Source organism: Brassica napus, chromosome A10 (assembly GCF_020379485.1).
Source record: "Brassica napus cultivar Da-Ae chromosome A10, Da-Ae, whole genome shotgun sequence".
Lineage (NCBI taxonomy): Eukaryota > Viridiplantae > Streptophyta > Magnoliopsida > Brassicales > Brassicaceae > Brassica > Brassica napus.
The window spans coordinates 8,712,787-8,733,076 of record NC_063443.1 but is presented as its reverse complement, the minus strand read 5'-3'; the positions used below and the strand labels follow the sequence as shown (position 1 = coordinate 8,733,076).

Genomic DNA, 20,290 nt, shown 5'->3' with positions numbered 1-20,290 from the left:
CGGGAACAGTCTAATGCTTGATCTCTTCTGGAGCAACCCTTGGGTTGTTCTAAATGACTGTTCCATGTTGAATCCTTCAAAACAGCATCTGACTTCCTGAAACTCTCTCCTTTACTCTTTCACCTGTTCCCAACCTGGAATGATGTAAATTAAACACGAATTAGGACTGAAAATGAGCTCAAAGTGCACATGTATTGGTATTAAAAACACCACATATCAATCATCTTCTGATTTCTCCACCATAATCAAGTAGCCCATATTGCTCATGTATTTTTCGCTTGATAACTCCACCATATCTTCTTCTTCTTCATTTGATATCTCCACCACTTCGACTGTATCTTCTTGTGAGATATCCGCAATATTAACATCTCTATCTTCTTGTGGAAGAGGCGGTATGATTCCTCTTGCCAAGAGGCCACAAACAATCTGTTTTCTTGGTTCCATTTATGGCTGTGTGTCACTTGTTCCCCTGAAAAGCAGAAAATAAAACAGGAACGTATTAGAACATATCAAACAAGATTATAACATATTAGAACACATCAAACTACTAATATTCATTTCAAAGCAAGATTTACTTATATTACACATCAGTCTTAAGCGCCACAAAAAAGATAACCAAATGATAACATTGACAGTTTAAAAGATTACATAGATAACATATTCTTAATCAGTTTGTGCTTAAGCGCCAATTCTAATTCACTAAGCGGCTCTGTTTTTGCAAGGAGTTTGTCAAGTAGTATGGTCTGGTTAAGCTTCTCCTTTGCTGCTATGTCCTTCGCCTTTAACTCTCATATTTGCTGAAAATCTTGCAGATTCTTGCCTTCTTCTCCCACTGACCTTTTAGCCTTCGCCTTGGATGCCTTCACACCAATAGGCTTAGCCGTTGCTTCATCCTCTCCATTGAAACTGGGCATAGATGCTGATGACTGAAAAGATTGTTCTTCTCCCACCTTCTTTCTCTTTGAATCAGAGCTCTGTTGACTACTTCCATAAGTCCCACACCATTTCTGATCATTCCTAAGCTCCCTCCATGCATGCTCCAATGAGAACTTCACCTTGTAATTGTTGAGGAATATTTCGTGTGCAGCCTTCAAAACATCATCTTCACTCTGGCCACTGGTCCTCTGTTTTGTTGCAGCGTCATATGACCCCACAAACTTGCAGACACCTTCATTTATCTTTCCCCACCTTTGCTTGCAGTGGCTTTTCTCTCTCTTTGCCAAACCAACCACCTTGGGACTTGCATTATAATACGACACAATCATCTTCCAAAAGGTCATGCCCTTTGCTCATTCTCAACTACGGGATCTTTGGAGGTGTTCAACCATGCACTGATGAGGACCAGGTCTTCAGCTGTTGACCACTTGCACCTTTGCTTATGGTCCTCAACACTTTGTGCACGTCGGATCCTCCAACGTCTGGACTAGGTGAAAAACTCAGAAACTGAGTTGAGTATTCATTGTTAGGCACTTGAGAGTTTAGTAAATTAAAAAGCTAGAGAACTGGCTTTGTTGAGAATCCATACAGAGAAGAAGTTGAGAAGAAAGATGAAGGGGATGATAAGAAAGAGAAAGAAGAAAGTGTGTTTATAGATGGCAGAGAAGGAAGAGAAGATGCATTTATGACAACCAACAAACAAAAACGTATTGACATTTATCTACAAGTTTTATCACATTAAGCCTTAATCAATTCTAGCTAGCCATCACTTCTATTTATCACACAACCATATTCTAACTATAACGAAATCATTAATTACAGTCGATTCAATTCAAACCACAACTTAAACCAATTCTAGTTTGCAGAACCAGTTAAGAATAACACTAACCTTATTTTGCAGTGAACTCCTGAATTGTTTGAACATTTGCTCGATAAACTTTTATCCTTCTATCTAACAACAGAAAGACATAAACAAAAAATGATTCAGACCATAATCCAACAGAAAGACATAATCAAAAGCGAAAACAAATCAAAGAACATAAACAGAGCAAGGATTGAAACATAGCAAATCAACTTTGATCCATCCGTATTAATTGAAACAAAATTAAAACCTAAGAACAAACTGAACATATCCATAGATCAAACGCATCAAAATTTTGATTTGAGGTGAAACAAACAGAACCAACATACTACAATAATCAATCACATGCATAATGAAACAACAGAACACCGGTTTACCTTTCGATTTGAGGTGAAAGCTTCGATTTGAGCCACCGAGGGAAAGCTTGGAGGAGAAGACCCACCGAGAGAGAGAACCAACAAACTACATAGAAAAACAACAGATCAGACCTAATCGAAGACATGCATAGTCAAGAACACAACAACCGCTTACCTTTCGATTTCAAGAGAGCCACCGAGAGAGAACTCTGTCGCCTCGAGGAGAACCACCGAGAAAGAGGTCGCCGACAAGAGCCACCGGGGGAGACGTCGCCGATGAGAGACACCGAAGGAGACGTCGCCGACAAGAGTCACCGAAGGAGACGTCGAATCGCCTTTCGTCGAGAGAGAGCTTAAGAGAGAGAGAGAGAGAGAGAGAGAGAGAGAGAGAGAGAGAGAGAGAGAGAGAGAGAGAGAGAGAGAGAGAGAGAGAGAGAGAGAGAGAGATAGAGACATAACCGATTTCTTCATCCTCTCGTATGGTGACACATGTCACTAAGAGGCAGGGCCTTCCATGCCTTACGCAAGAGGCGAGTCTTGGGCTTCTATCTTTTCTTAATTTTTTTAATTGGATTTAAGGAAAGAGTTGGGTTAAGAGTCAGCGATAATGTTGTTCTTAATGGCTTCTAGCCCAAAGCCCAAACCTCAAACCTTATTGTGATCAAAACTCGAAGCCATTAAATATAAACGCAAATTATCAAAAATGGATAATTCATGAAAGTTGTCGGTATCGATTAATTAGAGATGAAGATAGATAAAGCAGCACTATGATGTCAAAATAAAAATCAAACTACTAATAATTCCATATATAACGTTATTTCGTACGAGTTAGTTTATATCTAATCAGTACATCTTTTGACTTTCATATCTGCTCTCCAGTCGTTGAATCTAAGTTATTGATCAATGAGATTTTCTTAGCGCATTACCAACAACCAATCTTATTAACACTGCGCCAAATTGATCAAACTGTGTAAAGCATTATAAGTGTAGATGGATGTTCATTTACAAAAAAAAAAAGTGTAGATGGATGTCATATCAGAGAAGTAATCTTTTAGTTGACAATTAAGATAGTGGTTCATATATCAATTTTTTCGTTATCAATCTATAGAAATGGGAATTACGAACATTGGGTAATGCGAGATCTCTTTTGTCATCAATGCTATAATAATTGAGAAAAGTATAAACTCTAAAAATGATAACATGCTTGGTCATTTCTTTAGTTATCAGTTTTATCTATAGTTCTATACTGCCGATGGGTACCAATATATGCATGTCCATGTATTGAGTGACACATGGGCAGTTCACATGTGTCATATGTGTTTTTTTTTTTTGGGTCAAAGTGTCATATGTGTATGTACAAAGATTATTATACAAAAGAAATGTGTAGTTTGCTTGAGACCAGCATTTACTCCAAAATGTAAACCGATGGTTAAAACTTAAAATGCATGTAAAAGTTAGTGACATCACTTTGGTCGCTTAACAAAACAAACGCAGTTCGTAAAGAAATAATATCGGTTAAAAGAAAAGATGTTTATCTATTTTTTAGCAATGCTTTTTGTCTCTAAATTATAACGTTAAAAAGATTTCATCAACAGCATGTCGAATATGTCATCAAACTGGTATTTGAGGATTTGGAGTTTTTTTCTTTAAGAAAGAGTGGCAAATTATAAAAGTTCAAATATGTCATCAAACTGGTATGCGGATTTGGAGTTTTTCTTTAAGAAAAAGTGGCCGATTATAAAAATAAACAATCTTATAAATTCTCCAAAAGTAAAACGGGATCAGCCGTCTCTCCTTTCTGTAGATAATTAATTCATCAGCCATCTCTATCTAATTTTGGTATTACATACTGTATAGTTTTCTTTCTCCATGTAAATAACTGGAGGATCATAAGTGTAAGTTTATTTTACCATTAGATCCTGTAACAGAACCGATATACTTGTCATTTAAAATATAGTTTGACCATAATTGAAATCGTTTTAAAAAAAGAAAAAACTCAAGAGTGGCCTTGACCCATAGATTGGATCATCAACAATCACTTACAAAAACATGGAAATATTTTACATACAAAGGTTAAAAGTTCATGTAGTATCTAGATACCGTAATGTAAGATAAATAAATGCATACACTCCATGAACCACATAAGACCTTGTCGTTCAAAGTACTTGAGATTAGAGAAAACAATAATTTTTCATTTATTAAAACGTGAGTGGTTTCTTGTAATAGAACTTTGTGAAACAGACAAACCACAAAAGGCTAAGATAAGAAAAGAAAGAAAAGGAGGTTACGGGACAGAAGACTTATTAGTAGAGGACAGCTCACTTCCTTATTGATACTGACTTTGTACCCAACTTTTAATTTTGTTACCATTAGGCTATTAACTGTAATAGCTACACATCGCATACAGAATTCTATCATATCAACATCAAATTCACCGCAACGACTTAAGACTTTTCCTTTTCTTGCATGAGGGAAACATCAAGTAAATAAACCATCAATATAAAAACCAAGATTTTTTTTTTGGTAAAATAAAAACCAAGATTTAGTAAGATCTTCTATATATATCCATAACACAAAGGAAAAGTTGGGTTATTCCCAAATTTCATTTTTCAGACCCTTGATTCATTTTTATAGATGGCGATGCATCAGGCAGCAACGTCCGTAAATTATGTGTGGATGACGTCCACTATTTGGTTATGTTGGAAAAAAAAAAAAAAAAAATATTTGGTTATGTTGGTTCGTTTACTTTAAACACATACTATATGACATGCATGCACAATTAAGTAAAATGCATAAGGTGTATTACAGAAATGGGATGCATGAGATTGAATCAGGGCCACAACCGGATAAGATTCAAAACTATTAATTTCTTCACTTTTGCATATGTTATACCTAGTCATGTAAATGTTAATGGACATGACTAGGTATATAGGTCTTTTTAACATTTTTTTTTTAGTGTGGGTATTATTGGTACGTAGGAGTCTATTTCATTGACTATTCAGTTTAAATTCTATGGGGACTCTTGTTGGTGGACGTCGTAGATTTGTCCCCATCAAAGGTTCACTTTTCTACCAATACTCATTGTATTTTGTACAGTATATATACACGTGTGTGTTTTTATTTTTTTTGACATCAAACATTTACGGATTCAAGTAAACTCTGTAAACCAAAGTGGTAACTCTGCGTCCATGTGCACAACGAAAGACGGTTGTTTCCGAGCACTACGTGCCAAGTTATCCGCCCATTTATTTTCCGTCATAGGCACACGTGTGTATTATCAATGATTTGCTTTTGTACAGTACAGTATATATATTGCTGTGAACAGGATATATATATATTGTAAATTTGGATTTTCAATGGACTGAAATTGCTAAAACCAGATTAAATTTGATGAAATTGGTAATCTGTATATATATACTATGTGTTATGTATATATGTGTATAAAGATACACGATATCCAATCGAATTGAAATCGATCCAACCCACGAAGACGTTTTGACCGATCTTATCCAAAATTGTCTATCCGATCTGAATCCTATGTCTAAGATATTATCGAAATTAATGATTATACGTATCATTATCTCAAGAAACGTGTAAGAATATAAATTCCTACATCAAAAGTTTTGATGATACCATCCCCTATATCTTAATAGAAAAATATTTAAAAAAGTTATAACATGTAGTTTGTATTAATTAAAAAGTATCTTGCGGAGTTGTCACATAATTAGAATGTTAATTTTGCTTACTTGGCGGTTTGAGAATCAATTGAGAATTTTGTTAGTCCAAAATTAAATTGCTAGGAAATGTTATATTATATAGTATGTCTATTATGGACCATGCATTTATCAAATTGAAATTATTATATATTATTTCCTTAAATAAAACCTACGGAATGAAAATTAATAATTTTAAATAATAAATATTTGCTAACAATCTGTATAATTTCTATCATTTTTGTTTAATTATTTATTATTAAAATAAATTACACAATTACATTAATCATATAATAAAAATTTAAATTTTTTTGTATATGTTATATTTTGAATTTTTCAAAACAAGTATAAATTACTAAAAGTGTTAACTTTCTCACATATACTTTTGTGATCAAGGTTTAATTTTTTCTATAATAAGATACAATGATTATAAAATCATATGAATGAATAATTTTATTTTAATAGGTGTTTATGTTTATATATATATATATATAAATATATATATATATATTCCATATCGTTTAAATTAAACTATACATCATATGAAAATACATACTTATATTTTGATATCTACGTGAACATATGTTGAAAATTTAATATTTTAATTTTGAAATCTTCATTGTTTTTTTAAAATGATTATAAGTTATTGAAACCACTAAACATTTTACATTAAAAAAAATCGTTGGTGTAAAATTTTGTTACACAAATATGCAAATAATCATAAAATTATATGAGTAGAAACCTTATTTAATAAATATTCATATTAAAAATATACTATATATATATGTTAATATCATTTAAATTTAATTATGTATCATATACGATAGATAAAATTGATTGTTTTGATTTATTTACTCTAAAATAATTGCGAGTAAACAAGAGCGGTCGTTTGATTTATATGCGCACACCAATTTATTACATAATAGTAACTGATTTCTTAGTTATTTAATATATAATTATTATTTTATTATTTCATAATATGTAGAAAAACATAAAATAAGTAATAAATATAAAATATTTATTCTGTACAAGGGCGCAGATCCTAACGTAAGTATGTATCTTTTTAATAATTTTAAATTTTAAACATTTTCTAAATCTCACGCCAAAACAAAATAATGAAACGAGAATAAACTCAAAAATCAATATTTATATCAAGCAATAACCAAAATAAAAAAAGTGACAAAAATGTGAAAAATATAAATATAAATAAGATTGGCACGTCAACGTAAATTTCTCATAACCATAATTAACTTTTAAATGGCTAAATCATGATATAAAACCGAACTGGCATAGTTTCATTATAAACAAATAGTAGGCCTGAGATTCTTCGGCATAAACATTAGGTTCTTATGCGATAAGTGATTTTTTTACTTAAAATATTTTAAAAAATGAGATCAGCTCATCAGTAAACAAATTATGTAATGTTTTTTAAAAATTGTTTGAGGACCAGAAATATTAGTTCGATCAAGAATATAAATTTTATTTTTTCATATGATATTTCTTAAATAATTTTCATATAAATTCACCGGAAGGGGCATGTCTTATCCTAATAAGTAATATATAGAAAACATATCAATTTATATATCGCCAAATAGTTTGAAGCTAGAAACTCATAAAACTTTATATGTTATTAGTCTATTAGAGTATGAAAACGCACTGCTCAACAGAACCAAAATCGATTTGACCCGAACAAGATGTACAAATACATATTCTCATGTTGAATAACGTAATGTCTTTTTGTAGGTACAATATACATGAAAACAAAAAGTATTATTCAGAATTATAATATAGTATATATCATGAATCATATCAACTGTTTATGTTCAATGGATTTTGACAGATATAAATCTGTATATGCGAAATTCTATTAATGATATTTTTTGTTTCGTTGATGTGAAATACAATAGTCAATAGCTAAAAACGCTAAACCTAATAAACTATAAGCTGCTGAATTATTTCTAAATAATAAATGGTCTGTTTCCGTAATCGTATAGTCAATTTATGTAGTCTCGATTGGTTTATACAGTTAAACAAAACGTGATAAGGAAAGAGCCGGAGGAGCACCGACACCGTAGGTGGGCAGGAAGCTCGTTGAGAGTAACAAAAAAGTTATCCACTATTGAGAAAAGCACTACAGTGAATTGGTAAGGTATAAGATTCTAACTTTTACCGCTGTAGTGACATAAAAACAACATTTCAGAAACACCAACTGTCATCGTAATCTGACTTTTACTATCCTCTTATAAGGTAATGGGTCGTTGAGATGAAATGATTTATAGAGCATTACCCTCAAGTAACACTCGTACAAATAAATGTACACATCTATACTAATACCGCAATTCTCTCAAATACATTTTTTAAAAAGTTTTTGTCACAAAAATAGATTTCAAAAACTAAAATGATCAAAATAGTATTTTTTATTTTGAAAATTTTAATTTATTTTTATTTTTTTAAATTTGAAATCTTATCCTCAAAACCCCACTCATCAACTCTAAACCTTAAACCTAAACGATAAACCCTAAACTCCACCCGTTAATTCTAAACCCTAATATCTATATTAATTAATCCTAGAAATATAAGTGTATATTTGCTTTTTTGATAAAACATTTAAATATATTTTGATCATTTTAATTTTTAAGCTCAATATTTGTGACAAAAACTTTTTTAATTCTATCCTTAGGAATTACTCTTGCTAATACACATGACTATCTATATACTTCTTTTTCACTATGTATATACATACTGTTAGAGACATCGACAAAAATTACAGCTATCAGGCATACATTTCAATAAAGACACCCAAATATATGTGTGTGTATATAGAATTTTATAAGTTTATAATAATAACGCATATCATTTTAATGCTTCAATAGTTACATCTATAATAATATTTATAGAGCCACTTCCACATCATCTTTGTTCCCTTAACAGAACTCTTAACTTTCAATCTAAACACAAAAATTGCAGTATGGGTTACGATAGGCTCGGACCATCAGGTTCGGTATCAAACCCGAACCAGAAAGACCCTGCCACGTCACTCCCGGAGCTACAGAAGAGAACTAAGAAGACGAAACTGATTCTCTTCACGCTAGCAGTACTAGTTGTCGCAGTGGTCTGCTTAGGGATCTTTGCGGGCATCCGAGCCGTAGGTTCAGATCAACATGCGCCGAAACTAAACCGTAAACCGACCCGAGAAATCTCCCAAACCTGTAGCAAAGCCCAATACCCGAACCTCTGCATCGACACGCTTCTCGACTTTCCGGGAGCTTTAACCGCCGACGAGAAACAGCTCATCCACATCTCCTTCAACGCGACACTTCAGAGTTTCAGCAAAGCGCTTTACTCATCGTCGACCATCTCCTACGCTCAGATGCCGCCACGTGTACGATCAGCTTACGACTCGTGTCTCGAGCTGCTCGACGACTCAGTCGACGCGCTATCACGCGCTCTCTCCTCCATCGTCGCCGCCTCATCTTCCGATGACTCTCACTCCGATGTCATGACGTGGCTTAGCTCTGCGATGACTAACCACGACACGTGCACGGAGGGATTCGACGAAGCCGGAGACGGCGGAGGAGGAGTGAAGGATCAAGTGATCGGAGCGGTGAAGGACTTGTCGGAGATGGTGAGTAACTGCTTGGCCATATTCTCCGGCAACGTCAATGATTTAAGTGGAGTTCCGGTGGTGAACCATAGGAAGTTGCTTGGGGAAGAAGAAACAGGAGAGTTTCCATATTGGTTGAAGAGAGCAGACAGAGAGCTTCTCGGTACCCCGGCGACGGAGATTCAGGCGGATATCACGGTGTCTAAAGATGGTAGCGGAACGTTTAAGACAATAGCGGAGGCGATCAAGAAAGCGCCGGAGCATAGTAGCCGTCGATTCGTCATCTACGTGAAAGCAGGAAAGTACGAAGAAGAAATTCTCAAGGTTGGGAGGAAAAAAACGAACTTAATGTTCATCGGAGACGGCAAGGGTAAAACGGTCATAACCGGTGGAAAAAGCATCGTCGATGACCTCACTACTTTTCACACAGCCACTTTCGGTAATACACAAAATTACCTTTTATGTCTTTTTTTTCGGTTATGATTTATAATATTTATATTCTTTTTTTAATTGATTGATGTTAGCCGCGACGGGAGCTGGATTTATAGTGAGAGACATAACGTTCGAGAACTACGCGGGACCGGCGAAGCACCAAGCCGTGGCGCTCCGTGTCGGAGGAGACCACGCGGTGGTTTACCGTTGCAGCATTATCGGATACCAAGACGCGCTCTACGTACATTCTAACCGACAGTTTTTCCGCGAATGCGAGATTTACGGAACGGTCGATTTCATATTCGGAAACGCAGCTGTGATCTTACAGAGCTGTAACATCTACGCACGTAAACCAATGCCTCAGCAGAAAATCACCATCACGGCTCAGAACCGGAAAGACCCGAACCAGAACACGGGGATCTCGATCCACGCTTGTAAGCTTCTAGCAACTGCTGATCTCGAAGCCTCGAAAGGTAGTTATCCGACGTATCTCGGCCGTCCGTGGAAGTTATATTCTAGAGTTGTGTACATGATGTCGGATATGGGCGACCATATTAACCCGAGAGGATGGTTGGAGTGGAACGGTCCGTTTGCGTTGGATTCTTTGTACTACGGTGAGTATATGAACCGAGGGCCGGGGTCAGGTACGGGTCAACGAGTCAAGTGGCCCGGTTATCACGTTATTACTTCACCGGTCGAGGCAAGTAAATTTACTGTGGGTCAGTTCATTGGAGGTTCATCGTGGTTGCCATCCACGGGCGTGGCCTTCTTCTCCGGGTTGTCACAGTAACGCTGTCTCCTCAGCCTTGTATGTAACTAATATACGAAAGATTTTATATATAACAAGGTTTATGTTTCTGTTTTTTTTTTTAAGTGTATTTTGTTATATGACAGAGCGTATTCTTGAATGAAATAAATAAGATTATGATTTGAATATTCTTTCAACTCTGCTCACTTTTTAGAGTACAAGCATGAATGATAAATCAGGATTTTTAATCAAAAGGAGATTTCTCAGTTTTGAATGCGAGATAAAGACTAACGGGAAGATAGGTTATTGCATAAGCGTTACATCATATCATTGATCAATGTGCAAACTGTGCAATCCTTGTGTTCTTTTAAACTTACTGATACAACTTTTGTTTATTTCTTTCATTTATGTACATTATTAGAACGATAAGATTAAACATACAGAGATACATTTACCAGATGAGATACATTACATACTGGCGACAACGGAGGGAATCTCTGCCTCCACCTCAATTTCTCCTTCTGATCCCTCCTTGGTCGTCTGCAACAATTTAGCACAAAAGACTCGGGCTGTCAAACCAACCGTGTGTATTGTTATTTCTTTAAAGTAAAACCGGGATTGGTATGCAAAGTACCCGAGGAGAATCCTTGGATTTGGTGGTTTCAGAGAGATACAGAGACAAAGCTCCTTTACCACGGAGAATTTTAGCTCCAGAGCCTCTACGCCCTTCTCCTTCAACTGCTTCTTCATCCACCACAACCGCCTCTATCATATCCTTCCCTGTACCCTCATCCGGTATCTGAGAAAATGACATGGTTAAGAGTCTGAACGTGAATCTAATGACATGGGTTGTAAGCAAATATAGGAGGTAACACTTACCTCGTACATAGAATCCATGAGGATGCTTTCTAAAAGAGCTCTTAAGCCACGAGCTCCTGTGTTTTTCGTTATTGCTTTTCTAGCTATTAGCCGCAGCGCTGTTTCCGTGAAATGCAGCTTTACCTGAAGACAAGAGTAGATATAGAGATTTGTCTCAAGGGAGTCAAGATTTTGAGTAGAGAGAGGAGTAGTTACACTATTCATCTGGTACATCTTTTTGTATTGCTTCCCAAGAGCGTTCTTTGGCTCGGTAAGCACCTGCAAATCAAATGATTTTTAGTAATGCCGAGACTCAACATCAAGTGTCAAACCGTATTTTATGTTTGATCATATTACCTCCATAAGTTGGTTCTCAGTCAAAGCAGATAAGCTAACAAGAACAGGAAACCTTCCAACAAATTCGGGTATTAAACCATAAGCAATCAGGTCACTGCTTTCCACCTGCCAACACCAGACATCTCATTATAAACTTCGTTACAAATATGAGCCAAAGACTAAACTATCATTTGCTGGGTGAAGAGATGATAAAAAACCTACAGTTTCCATCAGGTTGGATGCGACAGCGGCATTTGTAACACCACCTGCCCTCATGTTAGCACGTACAGGAGCACCAAACCCTATTGAAGAATCATGGCGCCTGTAAGAAAAGAAACATTCAGTTAACTTCTAAAGGTTATTTGCTTAGACGACAAAAAAATGTCATACCTCTCAGAGATCGTCTTTTCGATGTCTACAAAAGCACCACCACATATGAAGAGAATATCTTTTGTGTCTATCTGCAGACACAGTTGACAAGAGGTGAGTAAGAAATCAATGTACAGACGAGCCACCTTAATCAACTCTAGAGAGAAAAACTATAAGCCATCTCCATTAATAACATTAAACTGGAATGTGGAAGCTATTAGATTTCCATAATCATTTAAATTTCTTTATGACCTTATTCTCCATCCATATGAATAACTTATGTTATTAGCAATGTGCATGCCAAAACATAAAGAGTAGAGCGGAGCACAACAAAAACCTGGATATTGTCGCCTCTAGGGTGCTTCCTAGCGCCCTTCTCAGGTACATTAACGATCTATATATCCAAAAAGAGAGATAGTTCGAAACTGGGTATAAGCCACAAAAATCATAATTGAGATCTTAGTTAGCAAAGCTCTCAAGGCAAATAGTAAACTTACTGTTCCTTCCAGCATTTTTAGCAATGCTTGTTGAACACCCTCTCCTGATACATCTCTGCTGATGTTAAGGCTCTCTGCCTGGCAATCAAAAAATGTCCAAAGAACAAAATTTATCTAAGGAAGCACATAAATAATATTCAAGTTTGCCAAACTAGGACAAGGACAAAGTTTTAGCTCTAACCTTCTTTGTTATCTTGTCAACTTCATCGATGTAAACAATCCCCTGCTGTGCAGCTGCAACATTATAATCTGCAACCTGGAGAGAGATATCCAATACCACACATTAGAACTAATTGTAGCAGTATGATAAATAGAAATGTTTGGATTTTAGAAGCTTACTGTGAGAAGTTTGTATAATATAGATTCGACGTCCTCTCCCACATAACCAGCCTGACAAATTATGTCATCACAAAAGACGCATTTCACAGATTGGTCATCAAGAAAAGGACATGCGGCAAAAAAAGGACTAAAAGAAAGGCGAGAGTTGCCTGAGTCAGTGTGGTTGCATCCGCAATGACAAAAGGAACATTCACAAACCGTGCCAAAGTTTTCGCAAGTAGCGTCTTCCCTGTGTTTGAAGAAAAACATCAAAACAGGTGAGGTGAACATCAGTGTATCAGGCTTGTGTTTTCTTTTTGCAAGATTAGGGTCAGAATATTTACCTGACCCAGTTGGTCCCATAAGGAGAATGTTACTCTTCTCCAGTTCTACCAAATCATCATCAGCTGGTTTCGCTGCAGTGCCTTCGGTTTCTCCCGTGGACCTAGCTTCCCAACAAGTTTAACCATCATAACTAACAATTCTCTTGCAAAATACGTGGAATCACAATGAAACAAACAAATGCAAATTAAGGTGCACGCAAAAACTATGATATCCATAGGTAAATGAAATACATACTGACATGATTTTCCAAATCACAAGATATGTTTATTTACTTCCAGATGCTCAGGTAATAAGGTGAACTATAAAGATAGATATAGTTTATTTTGTAGAGAACAAGTAAAACAATGCATTCAGGTAAGCATAAGAAAGTGAACTAACCGTTTCTGTGACGATTCGTAATATATCCTCTTGTAGTGATTGTAAACTGCCACTGAAAGTACCTGCATCAACGGGATGACACAAGGAGCGCGTTGAAAACTAGAAATCTTTCCAAAACCAAATAGAACCATACATAATTCAAGTATGCAACTTGGTCCAAGAATGCAAAAAAAAAAAATGAGTAAGGAATTAATTAAACATTGGAGACAGTGAACACCTACAATCCAGCATCAGATAACAACTAATATTTAGAAACTAATCAAATCCTAAAGCATCACACCACAAATGATCATTCATAAGGAAGCAGATGTTATTGAGCTAGTCCTTAACATGAAGATACTAACAAGATCATCATAATTTCACCTTTTTGGCTCTCTCCTGACCAATAACGAACTTGTCCAAACCTTTACAAATCTCCTTTGGTGTGGGAAAGCTAGAGCCAAGATTGGATCCACCCCAAGAATCTTCCTTGGAATTGGACCCTGTTCCGTTCCCAGCACCGGGACTGCTTCCACCGCCACCACCACGACCGAGATGAACGCCGCTGGACCCATCAGCCCTAAGGGAAAGTCCATCCCTCGGAGGCTGCCACAGATCCGGTGGGTCTCCTTGGGAGCTCAAAGTAGCAGACTTTACACCAGCATAACCCATGCTCGAGCCCCGTCTCGCTCCCATAGGTTTGACAGACGCGATCTTGTTGCGGTGATTGCAGTGAGGAGTCGCGGCGTGGAGACGGTTGAAGAAGAAGTATCGAAAGTGGGAGAGTGTGAGAGAAGCGGTTTCTCTCGAGGTGTTTGACCTCAAAGCTGCGGCCATGGCGGTTTCAGAGGAGGAGAATTAGCGATCAGGAAATGGTCTCAGCAAGTGATTAACATAATCCGATCGAAAATCAAATGAATGATATTTTGAGAAAGGCTGAAACTTTGGGAGAGATGAAGTTGTGAAGCACACGGAAAGAATGAAGAAACGCACGCAAATTCGAAAGGGAAGGAAAACGTATTGGAGAGTATTATCTATATTTCATCTTCTTCTGGTTAGAGTTTGACGAGAGAGAGAGAGAGCATTGACTGCCCATGGTTTTCCATACGTCGTCGTCTTGCTTTTGCCAGATTTTTACAACCGCCAGCCAGACTTAACGAAGCAAATAACACATGATGGTATTATTGTTCGGTAAGTTAAATCATTACTTTTTATTACGACCGGACAAAATTTAATTCCATTAGTTATCCATTGTGATTTAAATAAAAAAATTCGGATATCCGTAATTCTACGAAGCAAAGTAAATAAATAATATGTGATATCTGTAAAAAATAAATCAAATAATAAATATTAATATTTTTAGGAATATAGATCTGATCTGTTATTTATATATATACATATATGTTATATACTATATTTTATAGAAGCTTTACAGTATTTTATTTACTAAAGTTATTATATTAATAATTAGAATTTTAAAAATTAAATATTTTTTGTAATAAAATATATTTTATTTTATTTTTGAATTATTTTACGGATCGAATCGGATATCCAAAATCTAAAAATTTCTGGATATCCGAATGACCGAATATTCAAATGGCTACGGATCAAATCGAATCAGATAATTGATTATTAAGACAAAACATATTGGATCACAAATACCTCTAAAAAATAGGATATCTAATTCGTGTCCCCAGTAACTAACTATTAAAATGGACATAACAAAACATAATTGTTGTAAAGAAAACAAAGGTGAAAAGACAAATCAATGGGGATGATTGGTTGGGGTGTAATAGTAGAAAATTTACTTTAAAATTTAGTCTGTAGAATTTTTTGATTTAGCTTTAAGTGATGTAACTTTAAAATTTCCTACAGCTAAAAAGATGAGGCTTTAGAAAATAAGATTTTTACAATCATTTTTTGTATGTTTTTGCTGTATCTTTAGTTTTTTGGTTGTAACTTTAAAAACTAAGATAAAACATGATTGATAATCTTTAAGATTGTAGATGAAAATTAAAGGTAAAGTCACTTTCTACATCCTAACTAATCACACCCAATATTAGTTTATAGCAGATTTTTCAACCGCCAGATAAGTAACACATGGTCTTCTACTCGATAACCGGATTGTGCTGTTCTGATCAGTCAACTTAACCGGATTTACAACAATTTTGAAATATGAATATCTGCAATTATATCACTTTTTTTCGTTTGGTAAAAAGATGATATAACTTAGTAGCTGCAGAAGATGAATAGAGCAACTGTTACGCATATTCGTGGAAAAGCAAATGCGCGTAAAAGTTGCGCGCAAGGTGAGTTTTATACTAACATAAACATTAGAATAAATGTTATGTCTCTCACTATAAATCCATCTAATCTTAAACTTCAAAAGAACCAACAAATAATGTATTCTTCTACTGGATGATAACCTGCGCACAAGGTGAGTTTTTTATACTAATGTTTATTCATCAAAATGGTTTTAACATTTTGTAATATTACAACTTTTATCATTGTAATATGATGAATACAAAGGTAGGTCTCTTAATTGTACAACCACTACATATTACTAACCAGTTAATAAATAATCTTGTTTTTCAGAGAAAAAACACATGGTCTTGTAGAATAACTAGCATGAATATAACAAAACTGAAAAAAAGATTAAGATAAAAACTGAACTGAAATGTTGTAAAAACGGAGAGACAAAGACCATCGATTTTAAGATCAGAACTAGATCTCGACCGGTGCAACCGCGCAGATTTTTGTTTTCATTTATTTTTATATAAACATTTTGTTTTCAATTCTAAATTGGTATATATTATAATATATATGTGTCTATCAATTTTTAAAACATAATAAGTATACGGTATATTTTTTTATTGAATAGATTGTTTCAAACTTTCACATGTATTTGTATCTTTTTCTATATATATATTTTCGGATTATTATTTTATTATTAAAACCATAACTATATATATATATGGATTAGTAAAATATTTTTTTATTGTCATATTCAAAAATATTTTCACAAATTTAGAAAGTTTTTAAGAAATTAAACTCTTCACTTCATATATTTATATTATCGAATAAATAATTAAACATTTAGTTTTTGTTTAATTTTTAAAATAAACTATATAGTTAATTTGTTTTCATTGGTTTAAGGTAGTAAAAATTAATCATTGTTAGATAATATGATTTTTGTTATTTAAAAAAATATTTATAATTTTAAAAGTTAACATCGATAAATACTTAAATAATTAACATATGGAGGTATAGTATTACAATATTAAATTATATCTATTTAATTTATAATATCTATAAATACAATAAATCATTTATTTTTTAAATCTAATTATTGATAGCCTAATAAAAAATTTTGGTTGGCTCAAAATTTAAATGATAAGATTAGAGATTAAATGTAACATGACTTCTTAGTGATAGGTCCATTAGGTTTATTGTTTAAAAAATCACACATGAATCAATGTTGAGACTTTTATTTTAATATATGAGATTCATATAATATTTTGTTATGTTTTAATTTTAGAAACAACTATGGAACAGATGTGCAAAAAGGTTGCTTTCTTATCTCTATTGTGATTAGGTCTAATTTTATAAAACGTACGCTTTTTGTCGATAAGAAAGGGGATCAGTCGTGTTTATCTTGTGATTAATTTGAGGATATTGGTTCCGGTCTTCTTTAACCAATCGGTATGTTGCGGGTATGTGGTTAGTGCTGGATGAGAAAGTATTTTGTTTGGTTCTTCTCACACACAAGGAAGGATACCGGATAATTAAATGCTGAGTCATGCATTTGCAGCAGGAAAATAAAATCATTTAATTAGTATAGATCCCCCTCCTATGATCAGAGAACAATACTAAAAAAAAAGAGAGTAAAATCAGTGGCGAAGAACTGATCTGATCAAAGAGTGTTATCGCAAATCTCTTCGTTTTGATCCAAAGTCAGAGGCGGAGAGGAGTGATCTCGCCGTTTCTCTTCTCACCGGGAGACCAGATCAATCCCACACATTCCTAATCGAGTTAGTGAACTTGGATTGAAGGAGAAGGCATTTTGATCTGGATTTGGATCTGGTTTCCGTCGCAATTAGTGTGGAAAATGGCGAGGAAAGGGTCGAGTATGAGATTAACAAGCTCGAGAGTATCATCTCTTTTGATCTCCATGTTCGCTACATTCGCTTCCTTCTATGTCGCAGGCCGGTTTGTTCTTCTTCCCCGTTTCATCCTTTCCTATTATAAACTGTGCGCACTCTCATCTCTCTCTCTCTGTTTGTTTTTGAGATAGGTTATGGCAAGAATCACAAACTAGGGTTCATCTTATCAAGGAGCTCGACAGAGTTACCGGACAGGTTTGTAGTACTGAACTTGATTTTACATTTTCTTGAAATTCAAACTCCATTCCCGTTTGTGATTCAAAGAGATTATTTCGTTTCGTCTTCCTATGTTCTTTTATGCGTATGCGCTCTTTCAGGGTAAATCTGCTATATCGGTGGATGATACTTTAAAGATCATAGCTTGCAGGTAAAGTATCGTGCTTTCTAAAAGATATGTGCTCTTTCATGGACTTTATAGAAGGTAGAGTTTTCTTTCTAGGGAACAGAAGAAGACATTAGCAGCTCTTGAGATCCAATTAAGTGCTGCCAGGCAAGAAGGCTTTGTTTCAAAAACTCCTAAACATACTGATGGTACCGAAACCAAGAAGAGGCCACTAGTGGTTATCGGTATCATGACAAGTTTGGGTAACAAGAAGAAAAGAGACGCTGTCCGGCAAGCTTGGATGGGGACAGGTAGTGGTTTCTCTTTTTGTAATGGTCTAGTGAGATTCCGTGGAATGTTTGCCTTCAGTTTGTATCTTCTTCTTCCTCTTTTGTTCCAGGTGCATCATTAAAAAAGATTGAAACTGAAAAGGGTGTGATTGCACGATTTGTTATTGGAAGAAGGTTTGGATTCGGTTTAACGCTCTCTGTCCCTGTAGTGATTATGACACGGTTCTGGACTCTTGTTCTGAAACGTTATTACTATTGTGCTATGTAGCGCAAATAAAGGGGACAGTATGGACAAGGGCATTGACGCTGAAAACAGTCAAACCGATGACTTCATTATTCTTGTATGTGGCTTCGTACTCTTTCAAGATTATTACCTCGACCATTCATTTGTTAGCTCACCTTTGTTAGTCTGAGAACCTTGCCTATTTAATCTCTTTCAGGATGATGTAGTTGAGGCACCCGAGGAAGCTTCTAAGAAAGTAAAGCTGTTCTTTGCCTATGCGGCAGATAGGTGGGATGCACAGTTTTATGCAAAGTCCATTGACAATATCTACGTCAATATTGGTAAGTTAGTAACATATTAACAGCTGAAACGTTTGATTGTAAAATATAATTGGATAATGAGTATGTATATATCTAACAGTGTCGAAATAGACGCGAAATCTCTTGGTATGGTGTGATTAAATAGGGATAACTTGAGAAGCTCACACTTGCACTTATATTTAGGCTGTCGAATACAGTGTTTGATGTTCTTACACATTTTTTTCTTGCTTCTTTAAAAGTATTTTAATCCCTTCTTCTGTAAACATTTGCTGACTTTACAATGGCTGTGCATGTAATTGATCCAATGCAGATGCTCTCGGAAGTACACTTGCAGCACATCTGGAGAACCCACGAGCTTACATCGGTTGCATGAAATCAGGCGAAGTTTTCTCAGAACCGTGAGTTTGAGCACACCGCTTGGACCAAAAAAGGATCTCTGGAATTTATCAGTCTTTACTTAAAATTTGTTTTTTTTTTCTGGCAGGAACCAAAAATGGTATGAGCCAGAATGGTGGAAGTTCGGTGACAAGAAAGCGTAAGTTCAACAGTCAGATTCATTTCTTCTATGTGGCAAAGAATGACATGTTTTTATGTAATTGACAGATACTTCCGTCATGCTTATGGGGAGATGTACGTTATAACACATGCATTGGCTAGATTTGTATCTATCAATAGGTCAGTTTCCGACTCTGAACTGAACCCAGCGGCGCATAACCTTTTATAAATTCACAAAAACTGAAACGAGTATGTGTTGTGGGTTTTGTATGATGATGATGGGATGGGGACAGAAACATACTTCATTCGTATGCTCATGATGACGTCAGCACGGGATCATGGTTCGTGGGACTTGATGTGAAACATGTAGATGAAGGAAAGTTTTGCTGTTCCGCTTGGTCCTCAGGTATGTGATTTACCATCTTCTACTTTTATCTGTTATTAGCTTCCAATGTGAAATTATTGAACACCTATTGTTTGTGACACATCTCTCATTTCTTCCATACGTTTCAGAAGCTATATGCGCAGGAGTGTAGCATGGCCAAAGTTTACAGAGACGAGTGTGAGGCTTTGCCGCTTATAGAGAAGCGCACACAACGTAAATTTGATCTGAAAAGAGGCTAATTACAACATTTCTTCTATATGTACCTTAAACCTCACCATTTAATAACAATCTTATACCCTTTGTGGGGTTTGTGTCATGTCACTATTGCATTATGCAAAGTCTAGGTTTTTGATGGGGCAAC

At 35.3% G+C, this 20,290-nt stretch overlaps 4 protein-coding genes across 6 annotated transcripts; 2 read left to right on the top strand and 2 right to left on the bottom strand.

The window, feature by feature from the left end:
* Positions 1-788: 788 nt before the first annotated feature.
* Positions 789-1,280, bottom strand: LOC125578974 (glutathione S-transferase T3-like). Its single transcript, XM_048742142.1, has one exon. It carries the CDS (start codon positions 1,278-1,280, stop codon positions 789-791), a length of 492 nt encoding a protein of 163 aa, XP_048598099.1.
* A 7,488-nt stretch (positions 1,281-8,768) lies between these two features.
* On the top strand, positions 8,769-10,841 carry LOC106371299 (probable pectinesterase/pectinesterase inhibitor 61). The gene is made up of 2 exons (XM_013811351.3): positions 8,769-9,910; positions 9,996-10,841. Exons 1-2 carry the CDS (start codon positions 8,836-8,838, stop codon positions 10,691-10,693), a joined length of 1,773 nt encoding a protein of 590 aa, XP_013666805.2. The 5' UTR covers positions 8,769-8,835; the 3' UTR covers positions 10,694-10,841.
* Positions 10,842-10,954: 113 nt separating this feature from the next.
* LOC106371300 (CLP protease regulatory subunit CLPX1, mitochondrial) lies at positions 10,955-14,853 on the bottom strand. The gene is made up of 15 exons (XM_013811352.3): positions 14,116-14,853; positions 13,753-13,814; positions 13,374-13,474; positions 13,200-13,279; positions 13,051-13,101; positions 12,893-12,967; positions 12,712-12,789; positions 12,552-12,608; positions 12,236-12,306; positions 12,068-12,167; positions 11,867-11,971; positions 11,726-11,788; positions 11,531-11,653; positions 11,286-11,450; positions 10,955-11,191 (listed from the first exon to the last, which is right to left on the bottom strand). Exons 1-15 carry the CDS (start codon positions 14,566-14,568, stop codon positions 11,120-11,122), a joined length of 1,656 nt encoding a protein of 551 aa, XP_013666806.2. The 5' UTR covers positions 14,569-14,853; the 3' UTR covers positions 10,955-11,119.
* Positions 14,854-17,557: 2,704 nt separating this feature from the next.
* Positions 17,558-20,289, top strand: LOC106371301 (hydroxyproline O-galactosyltransferase HPGT1). 3 transcript variants are annotated; one of them, XM_022693247.2, is made up of 12 exons: positions 17,558-17,940; positions 18,026-18,089; positions 18,255-18,261; positions 18,341-18,527; positions 18,617-18,680; positions 18,775-18,847; positions 18,947-19,070; positions 19,360-19,447; positions 19,534-19,584; positions 19,653-19,724; positions 19,838-19,950; positions 20,058-20,289. In XM_022693247.2, exons 1-12 carry the CDS (start codon positions 17,928-17,930, stop codon positions 20,078-20,080), a joined length of 879 nt encoding a protein of 292 aa, XP_022548968.2. In that variant the 5' UTR covers positions 17,558-17,927; the 3' UTR covers positions 20,081-20,289. The 3 variants fall into 3 exon arrangements, with proteins under 3 accessions (XP_022548968.2, XP_013666809.2, XP_013666807.2); XM_013811355.3 differs by having other exon boundaries at positions 17,559-17,940; positions 18,212-18,261; positions 18,334-18,527; positions 20,061-20,289; XM_013811353.3 differs by having other exon boundaries at positions 17,563-17,940; positions 18,212-18,261; positions 18,334-18,527.
* The last annotated feature ends 1 nt before the right edge of the window (position 20,290 follows it).